This window comes from Leptodactylus fuscus, chromosome 8 (assembly GCF_031893055.1).
Source record: "Leptodactylus fuscus isolate aLepFus1 chromosome 8, aLepFus1.hap2, whole genome shotgun sequence".
NCBI lineage: Eukaryota > Metazoa > Chordata > Amphibia > Anura > Leptodactylidae > Leptodactylus > Leptodactylus fuscus.
This window is the reverse complement of record NC_134272.1, coordinates 3,426,699-3,443,507: the sequence shown is the minus strand read 5'-3', so window position 1 is coordinate 3,443,507 and position 16,809 is coordinate 3,426,699. Positions and strand designations below refer to the sequence as shown.

Here is a 16,809-nt window from a genome sequence, read left to right as displayed (position 1 = left end):
TCTACTGAAGACGTGTCCTCCCATCTTCTCTGCGGGAGACTCCTTGGCTTTCGTCTTACTTTATTATCTCATTATGATTCACGCGTCTTAATACTAAATATACTTTATAATGGTTGTGTAAACTTATAAACATGGTGGTAGATACGAGAGCGCTCAGAAACAGCGCCACACCTGACCAGTGGTTGTCTCTGGTACTGCAGCTAAGCTCCAGGGAATTGAATACTGCTGAGCTGCAATACCATTAAAGCGGTTTTTCTAGTAGAGACCTCTGTACAGGACCCCGGACCCCACACAGATCATCTAGTGTGCACCTCTGTCAGTGATAGAAAGGGCTCAGCAGCGCCGTCCACTGTATGGTGGGGAGTCAAGTGAACTGCAATGTGGTGCTGGAACAGCTGATCTGTGCAGGGTCTAGGTGTCAGATCCCAACAGATCGCATGCTGATCACCCATCCTGTGGACAGGTCATGAGTATGGAAATTTAATTTTGGGGTAGAAAAACCCCTTTAATTTCTCTGGCCCTGTATACATTCCCATAGTTTTTATGGATCCATGTGGAGGCCGCAGGACTGAGCTGCAAAATAGGGAGTCGCTTTGTGTCAGTTTTTGGGGCTGGACCTGTCTATTCTAATGATAAGGTTTCTGAAAAACACATATACGTGTATATTCCATCCATGTCCCCTCGTAGAGACCCCACAGTCATGTGCTTGGCGCCTGAGCCTCTTCTATACAGATTTTGGGCGTCCTAGCCCGGCTGACTATTATCAGATCTCTAAGGTCCAGTAAATCAGACCCAAGCGATGACTCTCTAATATATGAAATACTGGAAATTTACTGACTTGTGCTTCTATGATTTATTCCGCCCCTCGAGGGTCAATGCCAAATGTCTTGAAACCAGATTCTGTAAAAGACATTTGCAGATTTCTGTTGATCCTTGTGAGGTCATCTTGGAAATCTGGCAGAGGCCTTGAGATGAAAAACAAGTCATGCGACCTGAAGGAAAGCTTTCGCAATGTAAAATTGTCGCTCACTTTCGGCAGAACAGTCCGCGGAAGATTCTTTATGTATAATAAATAGAAAATGGAGATTTGTTACTCAGCATTCTCAGAAACTCGAGTCACAGTCACAACTTGTTAGTCTGAAGGTAATATATGTGCGAGCAAAGTCCCTGCACCTCAAGGCGTCCGCCCGGATAACACCCCGAGGAGACACATGAGAAGGAAGATATAGAAGGTATAGGATAAAGGAGAGAAGCTGAGCTGTGTGATATATAGGGGTATAGGATAGAGGAGAGAAGCTGAGCTGTGTGATATATAGGATAGAGGAGAGAAGCTGAGCTGTGTGATATATAGGGGTATAGGATAGAGGAGAGAAGCTGAGCTGTGTGATATATAGGGGTATAGGATAGAGGAGAGAAGCTGAGCTGTGCGATATATAGGGTTATAGGATAGAGGAGAGGAGCTGAGCTGTGTGATATATAGGGTTATAGGATAGAGGAGAGAAGCTGAGCTGTGTGATATATAGGGTTATAGGATAAAGGAGAGAAGCTGAGCTGTGTGATATATAGGGGTATAGGATAGAGGAGAGAAGCTGAGCTGTGTGATATATAGGATAGAGGAGAGAAGCTGAGCTGTGTGATATATAGGGGTATAGGATAGAGGAGAGAAGCTGAGCTGTGTGATATATAGGGGTATAGGATAGAGGAGAGAAGCTGAGCTGTGTGATATATAGGGGTATAGGATAGAGGAGAGAAGCTGAACTGTGTGATATATAGGGTTATAGGATAGAGGGGAGAAGCTGAGCTGTGTGATATATAGGGTTATAGGATAGAGGAGAGAAGCTGAGCTGTGTGATATATAGGGGTATAGGATAGAGGAGAGAAGCTGAGCTCTGTGATATATAGGGGTATAGGATAGAGGAGAGAAGCTGAGCTGTGTGATATATAGGGGTATAGGATAGAGGAGAGAAGCTGAGCTCTGTGATATATAGGGGTATAGGATAGAGGAGAGAAGCTGAGCTGTGTGATATATAGGGGTATAGGATAGAGGAGAGAAGCTGAGCTGTGTGATATATAGGGGTATAGGATAGGAGAGAAGCTGAGCTGTGTGATATATAGGGGTATAGGATAGAGGAGAGAAGCTGAGCTCTGTGATATATAGGGTTATAGGATAGCGGAGAGAAGCTGAGCTGCGTGATATATAGGGGTATATAATAGAGGAGAGAAGCTGAGCTGTGTGATATATAGGGTTATAGGATAGAGGAGAGAAGCTGAGCTGTGTGATATATAGGGGTATAGGATAGAGGAGAGAAGCTGAGCTGTGTGATATATAGGGGTATATAATAGAGGAGAGAAGCTGAGCTGTGTGATATATAGGGGTATAGGATAGAGGAGAGAAGCTGAGCTGTGTGATATATAGGGGTATATAATAGAGGAGAGAAGCTGAGCTGTGTGATATATAGGGTTATATGATAGGAGAGAAGCTGAGCTGTGTGATATATAGGGGTATAGGATAGAGGAGAGAAGCTGAGCTGTGTGATATATAGGGGTATATAGTATAGGAGAGAAGCTGAGCTGTGTGATATATAGGGGTATAGGATAGAGGAGAGAAGCTGAGCTGTGTGATATATAGGGGTATATAGTATAGGAGAGAAGCTGAGCTGTGTGATATATGAGAGAGCGGAGTCCATGTTGCAGGTCTTTCTCTGACTGTTTTCGTTGCGCTCACTTTTCCGACAGCTGTTGAATATCTTTGGCGCTGTTTCTCTCGGTTCTTTTTATGACTTGGTTTATAAACATTGAGTCATTTTTTTCATCTTTTTTTCAGACTTTTTATTGCTTCCTATTGATTTCACAACCAGCAAAGTGTGGGCTGATCGATAATATAGATTATATACAGTGTATATACTGTATATATAGGTGAGAAGGATCAGCAGTTACTATTGGCTGTTGCAGGGTGTGATCTAGATCTTATAACTGGCCCAAATTCTTGTCTGCTTCTTGGGGCCTTCACATAATGCAGACAATCAGGTTGTGTGTTTTTTCTGTATGTATGGCGGGGTGGTTGCGCGTGTGCGGTGCGGTTGCGTCATCCCTACAGGGCTCGGGCGCTCCAGACATATAAGGGCTTCATTGAGTGGAGGGGAGTACAGAGAGGAGTGGGCTTACTGTAATTCAGCGTAGACAGAACAAACGTCGGCCTAACATCAGGGCTGTGGGGTCAGGAACAATTTTGGTTGGAATCCGAGTTGGAAACAAAAGTTTCTGATTTCGGCTTCAAAATAAAATGCTGATGAATTACTTATAATCCGATCATAGAATTATTATCTTGTCTAGTGGATGATAGATCTGGATTGTTACATAGTTACTGTCCTGCACATCGAGCGCTGGATTATTAGCGTATCGGTCCGACCATGGCGTCGGCCATTTATAGAGGAGTCGGAGTGGTGGCTCTGGCCTGCTGACTCCACATGGGGTACACATGATATTAGGATGTTATTGTTAGAGATTCCGTCCTCCTCTCTATGACTCTCTATTTGACTCTCTAGAAGAGTCTCATTTTACCTCCGGATTCTTTACAGGAGGAAGTTTCAAAGCTCCTATTTTACTATTTTGCAAATATGTTACAGTCGCGATGTCGAGTCTTACACGTATTTGCATTCCGAAAATATTCAGTTTATTTGTTTAAGGGGAAGTTTTGCTGCAAAATTCTTGGAGTTTTGCAACGTTTTGCTTTAATGTTTCCTCTACATCGTAGCCCGGATTACCAGGGTCATACAGTACAGCACCGTAACGTCTGATAATATCTGATCCCCAGTCTTCCTTAAATAAACAATCTTCCAGACAAGGGCCAGTTTTTGGGTTTGTTTGTTTTTTTTAGCAGGAACAGTTTAAAAGATTTCCAGAAAGGGTTAAAGATTCTGTTTACATCTGTTGGAGCAGGAACGTGTCCCATCCAGGTGCAGTTGCATGACTTGTTTGGTCTGCAAGCGGTTTTGCATAATGAAAGTCCTAGTATATAGAGGCTTAGTATATAGTATACAGAGGCCTAGGCAGCCTGTAGACAGTGGTTACGATCCTGAGGCATGCTGGGACCTCCAGTGATCAGCTATGGAGTCCTGACAGGAAGTGCTCATTGTCCCTACAGCACCTCCACAGGGGGAAATGAGCATTACACCATGTCCATTCAAGTCTAGTCGTTGCCTGTGTAATGGAGGACAGGACGAGTCCTCCAGCCACTGTCATCTTGTGCAGTCTTCAAGGGACTGACGTGCCCGGAGATGGAGACCCTTTCTCAATACAGAGACAGCAGGACCTCAGGGAGGGTCTTTGTTACGTGACCCAATGGACAGGAAGACAGTTGAAATTTACACCAGGAAAGACATAGAATAGTAATAGAAGGACGAGCGTATATAATGTCACAATATAAAGGCGCCTGTAACTGTTCAGAGTAGAAGAACATGTAAACTTTATTAGACAACCCCTCGAAGGCAAAAACAAACCTTTAGATCTGCCTCGCCTTGTGTTTCCAGTAAATGCGGGCCCTGTTTCTCCTCTGTTCCGTTCCGCCACCTGTCCCGCGGTGTTTTCTTTTCTTTCTGTTTTCAGTCGAAATATGGGCGCTAAACTGAGCAGCGCTCCTGCGACTCACTGACGGACTCCGCATTGTACCGCATGTAGCAGGGTGAAAGGGGCGGCTTTACTTTACGCTCCCCGTCTGCCCTATATACAAACCTGCGACGGGCCGACATAAACATCTTGTGCGTTGTGTCTGCCCCTTTAAATATGGCCATTAAGGAGAAGGCAGCCGGTCCCTGATGGGTGCACAATGAAGACGATGTCACTGTCTTACAGATTTGGGCATGAACTGGAAATTCCTGTAATTGTATCTGAAAATAGACGTACTGGTATTTAAAGAGGTAGCGACAAATATGGCGGCTGTCGTCTAAAAATAGCCTGTCGCCCGTCCACGGGTTGCGTCTGGTATTGCAACGCAGCTACATTGATGCAAATAGGGTTAAAGAGGTTCTCCAGGCAAATGATATTGATGACTTCTCTTTAGTGGGGGTCCGACACCCCAGACCCCGGCCGATCATCTCCCGTCAGCAGCTGATACATACAAGAGAGCTATCTACTTCCGGCTCTGCATTGTGGCTCCTGAGAGCAGCTGATCTGCAGCAGTCTTGGCTGTTGGACCGCCACTGATCTTAAGGATAGTCAATGACGTTTGCCCAGAAAACTTGTAAGAAACATTACTAGCAGATATTCACCTCCTCGGCCTGAAGGTTGCGGCCCTGGTTAAAGGTTGTGAAGCTTCTACAATACAGTAATGTCACCCCCGCCCGCACCGTTACATGAGCAGGTTGTACTATATGGCAGAGACTCCGGTATGTCACGCATCGGGATCAGCTACTAATTAAGTAATAAACTGCAAAGAAAGGAATTTTAGTATTTTTATGTGAAGTGGACTCTGGAGGCTCAAAGACGTCCAACTCACCCTCCAAAGGGCAAAAGAAACGGCACTTGGTTTCCCTTGAAATTTAGAGTGGGGGCCTGTGGGAATTTATAAAGACTTGTCCCTCCCCCCCCCCCAACTTGTCCTGCCCACCATCATAAAATATAATAAGTGCAGAATCTTTAGTGAATCCCTCGCACTTTTCCTGTGGCCTGTAGAGTCAGAACCTGAATGGGGGGAGGGCGCTCTTTTAACCCATAATTTCCTGTCTGAAAGCTACATCTCCTTGGGACCTACCCCACCCGAATTCCAGTGGGACTTTGCTGCTTTCTTGACATGTCCAACCTATCTGGTTTATGTTTTTTGGAATTTCATTTGCTAATAGGCCGAGCTCAGCGAGGCTGAATGTGTAACATGAGCGACCCCGGGGAGACACATAGATTAAAGTCGGGTATTACAGGGGTCGGGGGACGCTCCTGAGACTGTCTGGAGGGGGTGCGAAGCCGCGTCTCGTCACGTCCATCCCCCAGTTATTAGTCATGAGCATTATGGGTTTTGTTGTTTGCTGTCGCATGGCCGCCACTTACAACAAACCTGCCAGGTGGTGTCAGTGAGTAGAGCAGGCTGTCTATCTGCTGTCTGCATGGCTGCTGCTGACAACAAACCTGCCAGGTGGTGGCAGTGAGTAGAGCAGGCTGTCTATCTGCTGTGTGCATGACCGCTGCTGACAACAAACCTGCCAGGTGGTGTCAGTGAGTAGAGCAGGCTGTCTATCTGCTGTCTGCATGGCCGCCGCTGACAACAAACCTGCCAGGTGGTGTCAGTGAGTAGAACAGGCTGTCTATCTGCTGTCTGCATGGCTGCTGCTGACAACAAACCTGCCAGGTGGTATCAGTGAGTAGAGCAGGCTGTCTATCTGCTGTGTGCGTGGCCACTGCTGACAACAAACCTGCCAGGTGGTGGCAGTGAGTAGAGCAGGCTGTCTATCTGCTGTGTGCATGGCCGCTGCTGACAACAAACCTGCCTGGTGGTTCCTGGTGCCCCGTCGTTTATCACAGGATGATTGACAGCTCTGCTGGTGTCCATGTGTAGAGCAGGCTGTCTATCTGCTGTGTGGGCCAGGACTCTCCTAAGACCAGGTTCACCTCTGCCTAAAATCAGCAGAGAGAAAAGTCCTGCGAGGAGGATCCAACGTACTCCTGTATTTTTTTCCGCCCTCCGTCTCGATGTTGGAGGCCACAATACTTATTAGACGGTCAGGCAGTTGTATGTTACCCCAGTAACAGCGCCACTCCTGTCCATAGGCAGTGTCTGGCATTACACCTCAGCCCCACACCCTTTTCTAGTCTCGTACAACCCCTCCAGGTTTACAATGCAGGCGAGCGTTATCCGTTATTGTATTATTTCTCAGCTTCCTTCAGCTCACGTCTGTTTCCTCCTTCATCTTCCAGAATGTTATGGACCAGTTCAACCCCGGGCTGAGGAACCTTGTTAATTTGGGAAGAAACTATGAAAAAGCGGTGTCTGGTAAGTCGTCCTTTATGGCTATCAATGTTTTCTAATCAGATTATGGATGCTGAAAGCTGATTTACAGGGGCGATGTGCTGGCAGGGCAGAATCCGCTCAATTACCCTGGAAGCTGCTGAATGCATCGCTGGAGACGTTGCAATGACTTGAGTTTTCTGCCCGGGAACATCTCCAGCACGATATTGGATGTATATAATGAGAAGCTATTGCCGTATGTGCCAGGTGTCGAAACTGAGGCGCGCTGGTCCCCGCCTGCTACTGCTAGTTCTCACCCGAGGGTCTCTGGGGGTGACATTTATTCCAAGGACATAACATTGATGGTGTATCCTAAAATGTGTCCATCCATGTGAGGGTACTAAGTCCCCCGAGACCCTCACCTGTCATCAGGATCAAGCAGTGCTGTGGCCTAGTCGTGGCAGGATCAAGAACAGCGACATCCATCGTGCTGTGGCCATACCAGGTACTACAGCTCCGCTTTTATAAAGTGAACTTCCAAGTATAAAACAAGTGGATATAAGGAAATTTGTAAATCTGTGCCCTTCTTCACTTATCAGTCTTCTCTGCTCTGTTATCTTCATTCAAGACTGTTCATCTATATAGAATCTGCCTCTGGACTGTCCTCATACACAGAAGTCTATGGAGAGGGGATGAGGAGGCTAGTTAGTGATTTATTGCCTCATTCTGTTCAGTTGTAGAGTCTTATCTTGAAGATACAGCAGTGTCAGATCAGCGCTCACAGTGTAGCAGAGTATGTAGTTATTTGTGCACATCTCCTCCTCCCTCTCCATAGACTTCTATGTAACTCAGCCTGATCAGTGGAGAGGGAAACAGGTATATTGGAAAGTTTCTTACATTCACCTTCACTATTGATTTATAATCAGGGGTACACTCTAAGTCAATGGGGCTGAGCATGGCAGGACTGCAGTCCTAGGCCCCCTCACAGATCATATATTCATGGCTATGTAGATATTCCAGTGTAATATCCTCCAATAAGTGTTACTGTCCATTTCTGGTTATAAGGGGGATACAATTAAAGGAGAGGTGAGGGCGCCCCTTTAAGCCTCCGTGAATTAGTTAATTCCTAGATCCGTGCTGATCTGTGACTAAGGCGCTTCCTCCGATACTTTGCATATCTGTCCAGAATGATATTGTGTATCTGGAACGTTCTATTTTTCATATTTTTGTTTATGGTCTCGGCCTTAACCCCGTCTTAGCTTGTCGTGTAACACAACATTTCGGTAGCGGCTCTTTTGGGGTGACTTCTATATGAGGAAACCGTACAAGCCGCTGACTGTATGGAAGCCGTCTATTAAAGGGCTACTTTTTAGGGGGATTCTTTGGCCATAAGCTGATTACAAAGTATCCCCCTGCCGGGATCCCCAGCGATCAGCTGTCGTCTATAGAACCCTGGTAGTGTTTAATTTCCCTACAGCGCCACCACAGGGAAAAACCAAGCATTACACAGTTCTCATTCAGATCAATGGGTTGTCTATGTAATGCAGGTCAGGACGGGTCCTCCAGAGCTTGAGGAATCACTCGGTGCAGGAGATGAGGGTCCTCTGATATAGTAACATATTAATACTGGACAATTCCTTGAAGCTGACTATACATTAGAAGGACCTCTATGGTGGGAATGGCTGACTGTATACTGATTTTAGGGATCTACATATTCCTTATGATTGGGAATGGTGAATGGTGGGGCATGTCGGATCTCAATATGTCCAATCCTTAGATCTCACGAATGGCGGTGACTTCACCATATACATTCATATACATATACAAACCAATGTTGATGAGTCTTCTGGTGTCTCCGCCCACAACATACATTAACCACACCCCTTTTTTGGGAGGTGGTGAGGGCAGCGCAGTAATGGAGATTGTGACAATTTTTTGTTGAAAGTTTTGTATATTAAGTTGCATTCCATGAGTAAGGGGGGGAGGGGCACTGTAATGTCGCCTTACATGACACCGGTCACGGTCCACGCACCCTCGATAGAAATGGGAAGAATGGGGAAGACAATCGCAATCTGTGCTCAGTAATTACTGAAATGATCCAATATGTAGATGAGTTGGCGTGTCAGCCGTGACATGTGATCTAGTCATAGATGTCGGCGCCAGGTACAGAATTACCTGAACTACTTAGAGGATCTGTCACCGTTACCGACACAAGGATTCAGCAAGAAAACAGAATCCTGCAGCGTCTCTTCTCATAACTGTGAAGGGAACCGTTCCGCTCTTATTCCTCCTAGAAATGTATGAAGAAATTGACGCTACATTCTGCTTGGCATAGGAGGTGTCCGTACGCCCCAACTGGTAACACCCAATTTATTCAGAAATTTCCATGAGGAATAACAGAGGAACAACATAGGATTCATCACTGTCAGCTTTTCTGATATATGCCCCAGTGCCGGAGACGTCGGTGCTATTATATTTACTGCCACATTAGCAAAGTGTGGACACCCCCGTGCACCTCACCCCCGTCCACATCACCCCATGCACAACTCACCCCCGTGCCCATCACCCAGTACACCTCACCCCATGCGCATCACCACGTGCACATCACGTGGTCAGCTGATCCAATGAAACCCGTGGGCTCCAGAATTTAGCTTTTTGTGGCCTATTCTTAGGATATCCTCATCTTTAGTATAGGCTATAAATATCTAATTGGTGAAGGGTTAATAGGCGGCCCCTCACCGATCAGCTGTACGTGGCTACCTCCGATGCCTGTACTATACTCTGTGCCCTATATAATGGCCAGCCCGGCGCTGTTACTGCAGGTCGCTCCCTATTGACTACATTGGGTGCCGGTGCCCAGCCATTATACAGGGATCAGAGTGATCTGTGCTGTGTATAGTATAGGCGTCGGTAGTGGGCCCTATACAGCTGATCAGTGCAGGGGCCAACTCTTGTCCGCCATACTGATTTACATTCGAACGACAGGACAACCGCTTTACGTTACATTCCCCAATTATCCGTGTAAGGTAGACTATTATTAAGAAGGGGGTCTCTGTGTATAGAATGTGATGAGATAGTAAGAAACCTTCATATAGATATATAAAGATTATTAGGTTTGTGGACAGATCCAGAGTGTGAACATAAGCGAAGGCCGCGCGGCTCATGTTGTGTCTTCTCGTGTCTGTAAATTATAATCTTCTGCTAACCGGACTATTAATAGGCCGAGACTTAGCAGATGACACTTGTCAGTGTATGGTAAGCTGCCATAAGCCGGTCATATACGGGACAGGGGCAGTCCGAACGTCTCGAGGAAACCAACATCAAGCAGGTTAGATTTCAACTCGTCCAGTCTTTGAGATAAGCATCAGCAGAGATGTCTGGCGGCCACTTATCTCCCTCCGTACAAACAGCATGTCCTCTTGGCCAAATGTAGTAAAGACGAGCGTAGGATGGCGACTATCTCGTGTGTAGCCGGTCTTAGTAGACATGGCGCTGACACAAGGCAGGAGGAGACTTGGAAGATTCCCCTTTTAGACCAAAAACTTGTTTGCAAAACATGAAGAGCCAAATGAATCCGTTCTACATAATTGATGGCGTCCTGCGCTGTGAGATCGGTGGCGGCGTGAAATGTGATGTGCGGTATCAAATACCGAGGCTGCGCATAGATTAAGTGTACGCGGCGACAAGCCAGGACTTTCTAAAATATCCAGATCCTCTCTGCCGGTCTGCCGGGCCCGGAGGAGTTCACTTGATTTGTTAAGATTTATGGCCTTTGGGGTGATGCGACATTTTTAGGTTTTTAGCATTGTGAAATATCGGTGGATTTTACTGAATGTCCCGAAGCTCTTCACGTACCGGCAAGGTGACTGCAAGGATCTAGACATTTCCTTTCCAGGATCCAGATGCAGCCTGGCCTAACCAGATTTACGAGGTTGAAAAAAGTCGATTTTTTTTATTTTTTTTTACCCCTTTTTTCTAGACTGGATCATGCAAAGTGTTTGACCTAATGTATTGTTCATCCTGCGCCTCCTGGTGCAGGGATATAAGGAAACATCCTGCACATTTGTTACTTTATGTCTGCTGAAATGTACGGGACACCATTGCAGTGCTCGTACCAGCCGCTATGGGAAAAAGATGGCGTGTGAGCCCTGCCACTCCTGACACACGGTCCTATGATAATGGCTGATCAGTGAGGTCCAGAGAGTTGGACCCTGCTGATCGGAAATTGATTATATCTTAAGAGTAGGCCTCCCTTTAAATAAGCAGCTGACCCCTTTAAGCGATAGTCCTGCCGCAGACCTCATCATGTGCCGTAACTTTACATATTGTGCCCGGTGTGCCATGCTTGGCTGTATGTAAATAGCGCTCGGCTCGCTGCACCCGGGTGGATGTCATGACATATGAATAAGGCAAAAAATATTTTCCATAGCTGGATGTATGCCAGACACGTGACTGCCCTCATTGCTATATGAGCTGGGTGGATGTCGGACATAGTTAGTTTTCATCCATGGTGTCATCCGGTGAGACAGCTGCGGCTCGACAACTTTGAAAAGAAAAGATTGGGCCTATCAAAATCCAACATGCCCGATCCTTCTTGTCTACTGATACCTGCATTCATGGGAGAGTCAGGATATCCCCATACATACAAGATGGTTGTCTGGCCCCACTAAAATCAGTGGGTTTTGTTGATATACAGTACTACATGCAGTATGGTGTGCAAAACTTATAGTCAATGGGGAGTACAAGAAAACAGAACTGTGAATCCCATTAATATTTGGTGTGACCTTTGCCCTTTGCCTTCTTCTCGGTACTTGCAGACAATTTTAGGCAGAGCTGGGCAGGGAGGTTGTTCCTGCTGCAATCTCAGAGAACTAAGCCCAGATCTTCTGTGGATGTCGCTTGTCCAATCCGTCTGTCTCTTCATGTCCTCCCAGACAGACTGGATGATGATGAGATCAGGGCGATATCTGTGGGGGTCGGATCATCTCCTCCAGGACTCCTCCTCCAAAGGGCAAAGGTCACACCAAATATTGATGGGATTTACATTTCTCTTTTCTTCATTTACTTCATTTTCGTAATTGACAAAAATATCCAGTAATGTCGGCCGTAGCATCTGTGAGCAACCTGGAAACACAAACCAAGTGAAGGCTTAGCTTATTTACTATACGTATAGTCAGCTCGGCGGCGCCTGCACTGGTGACTGCTCATGTAACTATCATATACATATAGAATATATACACATATATACATAAGGCAGCATTTCCTATAGGGCAGAGATTTCCACTCCAGATTTTGAATTGCGTTTCCTTTGACCTTGATTTGAGGGTCGTTTCTGCCATACGATGCCCAGTATAGCCCTATAGTGTGACTATACAGGGGCAGCCTATAGTGACTGAGGGGACGTTGCACCGTTGTGGATCTCATTAAGCTATCTAACTATGTAATGCAAGTAGGGGCACTAGATAACCCTAAATATTCAGCATTTACCCCCTGAGGAACATCCATTAAAGATCCATCGTCCCCGCTGTTACAGGAGCCACACATATTAAGATCTCCAGGATGGGTGAGGGGTGCGGGGGCTTCTTGACTGCTGCAGGGCAACTTTAAAAGGGTTGTCCAAAAAATGGACATTGCATGTGTAATGAAAAGTTGTACAATTGTGATTTTTGTACACTGGCAGTAAGAAGGAACCAGGAGGAATTGATGCAGAAAGTATACTGGGAAATTGTACAACTTTTCATCATCTAGACAATAGCACAGGTATCTCAATACTGGTCTGAAACTGGACGCCCCCTGTAAGCAAACCCCATTGTCTGTCATAGTATAATACCTGTCCATTTCAGATGTCCTGTATCCAGGGCTTGCACCTCTTCTGGACTAGACCCGGGATGTTCCGCTTTGTGCGCTCGCTTGCGTGCCGTCCTCGCCTCTCCTTCATGCTTCACGTGCAGGCGCTGTAGATCTTCGTTTATATGACTGCTGACCAGAGCAGTTCTCACCAACTAAAAAAATCCCTTTTATTGCTCATACAGATTTTTGAGACGTCAAAATCATAAAGTCACAACGTTATATACACGTAGAGGAAGGTGAAAATCTTTATTTCCAGCGCCCCCTCTATTCTCTTGGCTGTGTCAGGTATTGCAGCTCAGCCGTGATAACAAGTTTACATATATTGAGGAGCAAATTGCATGCCATATTGTGCAAGTCCTCCCACTGTTAGTGCAAGCATTGGTGGGTTCATCCTGTGGATTGGTGGGGGCCCCTTCACTAGCAGCCATTATGCCATGGCTTAAACTACTTATACTATGAAATCTGTGGGGTCAGCCAGCTTTTCTCTTTTATGTATGTACATTGTCACTAATGGTTGCACACACTTCAGGAGGATCCCCATGGTCCGCTGTACTGATGGCCGACTGCCTGATCATGATGGAAGGATTCTGCAGTCCTGGCCATTGTACAGCTATGGATCCAATTACTCTAAGTACTCGATTCTATACTGGAACAGTTTCATCAATTGATATTTCAGCTCCCGTTTTACTAACTGTGTATTCTTTCCTTGCAGCAATGGTACAAGCGGGAAGAGCTTATTTTGATGGTGTATCCAGAGTGGGAGATATGGCCAGGGCGTCTCCAGTCTCCAAGGATCTCGGTAAGTCATATGTTCAAGGGCCCCATCCCATACACATCTAGTGCTCTGATGTCCACGAACATCTAGAAAGGGCTGGTGTTGACCGAATAAAATAACCCCTGTCATTCCTGGCAGAATTTATAGACGTGCACCTGATCATACAGGGCAAACGCTTCTAGTGCAAGGTGTGGCTGCGAGCAAACAGAGCAGTGCAAACACCAGGAGACTGTACTTCTCTGTTTGCTGGATTCTTTTGGTCAGTGAAGGAGCAGAATATTTACCAGATGGGACAAAATACAATCCAAGGTTATATGTATGTAGAGGGTAGAGAAAGGGGCACGGTCTGGGCTGCTGCAGGGTAAAGGTAGACTGACAGCCGAAACCTGCCATTTTGGTATCATCCACCAATCTAATATTTATAGGAATTTCATGACTCGCCACGACCGCAGATTTCATGGGGGCAGGGTAAAATGTTTGAAAAAGTTGCATTTCCACACGCTGACCCGAGCATGCATGTGTTATGGGTCAGTTGTGAGTAATAACGGTCAGTCATGCCAGCACTCGATGAAGGTGTATGGTAACCTTAACTATCCGTCTGGGCGTAACGTCCATGAGTATAAGAGAGGCTGGACACCTAGTGATCACCATGACAGGCCATCTTTACATTGTGCTGTTACTCTGTTATTCTTCCTGGGCCAGTGGACATGCAATACATTACTTACTGAGCCGTCCATTGACCTGTTCCTCTGTTATTCTTCCTGGGCCAGTGGACATGTAATACATTACTTACTGAAGCTGCTGTCCATTGACCTGTTCCTCTGTTATTCTTCCTGGGCCAGTGGACATGTAATACATTACTTACTGAAGCTGCTGTCCATTGACCTGTTCCTCTGTGTTATTCTTCCTGGGCCAGTGGACATGCAATACATTACTTACTGAGCCGTCCATTGACCTGTTCCTCTGTTATTCTTCCTGGGCCAGTGGACATGTAATACATTACTTACTGAAGCTGCTGTCCATTGACCTGTTCCTCTGTTATTCTTCCTGGGCCAGTGGACATGCAATACATTACTTACTGAGCCGTCCATTGACCTGTTCCTCTGTTATTCTTCCTGGGCCAGTGGACATGTAATACATTACTTACTGAAGCTGCTGTCCATTGACCTGTTCCTCTGTTATTCTTCCTGGGCCAGTGGACATGCAATACATTACTTACTGAGCCGTCCATTGACCTGTTCCTCTGTTATTCTTCCTGGGCCAGTGGACATGCAATACATTACTTACTGAGCCGTCCATTGACCAGATGTGGTTTGCAAACAAAGACGGCCAAACAAGAGGCAGTTTCCATCCCTCGATAATACTGCGGCCTCAGCTGTTCAGAGCATTATGGACGGGGTAATAATGGCTGTAATATTTCCACAGAAGCCGAAGATCAATGGAATGAAATAGGAGGATTAGTGCGTGCGACCTGCGTGAGCTCTGTGTACACAGACCGGGCCGCCGGCTCGCCGCTCCGCAGGATTTTTCCATAGGCTTAGTACGAATTATATTGTGTGCTTTTGTGATTTTCTATTTGAAAGGAGGGTAAATGTAAAGTGTAGGGTAAGAATAGCAGCCATGTCCTGAAAACGGGCAAGATTGTCGGCAAGTATGTGTCCGACGCCAGTCAATGGGGCGTGTGCTTTAATAAATGTGGCCTATAGTACATGGGGTGTCAGGTGACCTATAGCCGTATTAAGAGGGGCTGTCTGGGCCTTCTACTCTGTCTGATCTGCCCCATGATGGGTAGGTAGGACCATCCGACGTTAATGGGAACAATTCTAAGTAATTGGTCCGTGCACTGTACTCATTGGGTATTGGACGTCTCCTCCGTCTCGCACTGTTGCGTCTTTTCACCCGGCATGTTAGGTCTACATGGATCTGCTTTAATATGGACGGCTCTGGGATCAGAACTGTCTACAAGTAACAGGTACAATAAACGGACGCAAACGGATGGCCATCTACATAGACAGTAGTGTAAAAAAACCAAAAACATCCATTTCTGCCATTTTTTTTTTTTTTTTTTCCGGATGGACACAACTACAGTCTGTCAATGTAAACTGTCCATTTGTTTGTCTATGTAAAGAGATCGCCGCCCGATTGTGCTGGTTTTTTGCATACATGAAATAGATGTAAACAATGTCATGTGACTGGAGCCCAACCAATCACAGCGCAGCTTTAATGTAACCAGAGCAGTTCAGTAAATGAAAGCTGAGCTGTGATTGGTTGTTATGGGCAATAGATTGTCTGGTAGTTTGGGCCCATTTATCAGCAGTATCTACTAGAAAATCTGCCTTGGTTGCTGATAACGACCAATCACAGCTCAGCTTTCATTTATTGAACTGCTCTGGTAAAATGAAAGCTGAGCTGTGATTGGCTGCTATGGGCAACAACGCAGATTGTCAGCCATGTCATTCTAGGCCGTCAGATAAGGTTCATACATATATATCAGTAACCACACGAAGCCAAACCCCTCCTGTGTGGCAATGAACCCCCCATTATACCGTATAATTTTGGCTAGAGTTCCCCTTTAACCCTTTGGTGGGTTCTATAGGACGCCTTTATTTCACATTTTCCTGTTAGGCTAGAGGGAGGACATTACATGGGGTTGATACCTCAGGGCTCTCAGAATAGACATAAGCGTGCCACGCTGAGTGACGGATCTGCCGCTGAATTTACCTGAATGGCTTCTAATAGCGTGATCTATCAATTAGGAACAAGAGCTTCTCTCAATGCCCGAATAAGCCGGGGATTGCTTCGGTGACCCTGGTTTACTAGCAGATGAATCAGCGGCTTAGGGTTGATCCCTCGGTGGTGAAGCGTGAGAGATCTTTGTGGCACTTGTGATCGGCGTTACACGTGAAATTCTTAAATTGAGCAGAAGATGAGCTCTCTGGAACAAAACCGGAATCTCTAGTGCGACCAGCCAAGATATGTGACTTGTAGCCTGCCAAGGTTGTAAATCACACCCGCAATGCTGAACAATCACCTGATCTTATTATTGCATTGTCTACAAGGAATCGGTCACCTGCGCTAAGACGGTTTATGGGTGGAGCATCAAGTAAAAAAAAAAAGGGCAAATTATTTTTAAAGGAATGTTCCATGCAAACCTATATATTATGTGACGTCTAGAAGAGGGCGGAGCATGGCACAGTGCCAAGCTCCACCCCTCAGACCCTGCACTGGGTGAGCATGGATACACAGTATG

General features: G+C 46.0%; 1 protein-coding gene across 2 annotated transcripts in view; it reads left to right on the top strand.

Moving 5' to 3' along the window:
• BAIAP2L1 (BAR/IMD domain containing adaptor protein 2 like 1) overlaps positions 1 to 16,809 on the top strand; it is a 51,349-nt gene that overhangs the window by 8,912 nt on the left and 25,628 nt on the right. For both annotated transcript variants that reach the window (XM_075286005.1, XM_075286004.1), the window contains exons 2-3: positions 6,904 to 6,979; positions 13,497 to 13,583. In XM_075286005.1, coding sequence (XP_075142106.1) covers positions 6,904 to 6,979; positions 13,497 to 13,583 — 163 coding nt within the window. The remainder of the gene's footprint in view (positions 1 to 6,903; positions 6,980 to 13,496; positions 13,584 to 16,809) is intronic.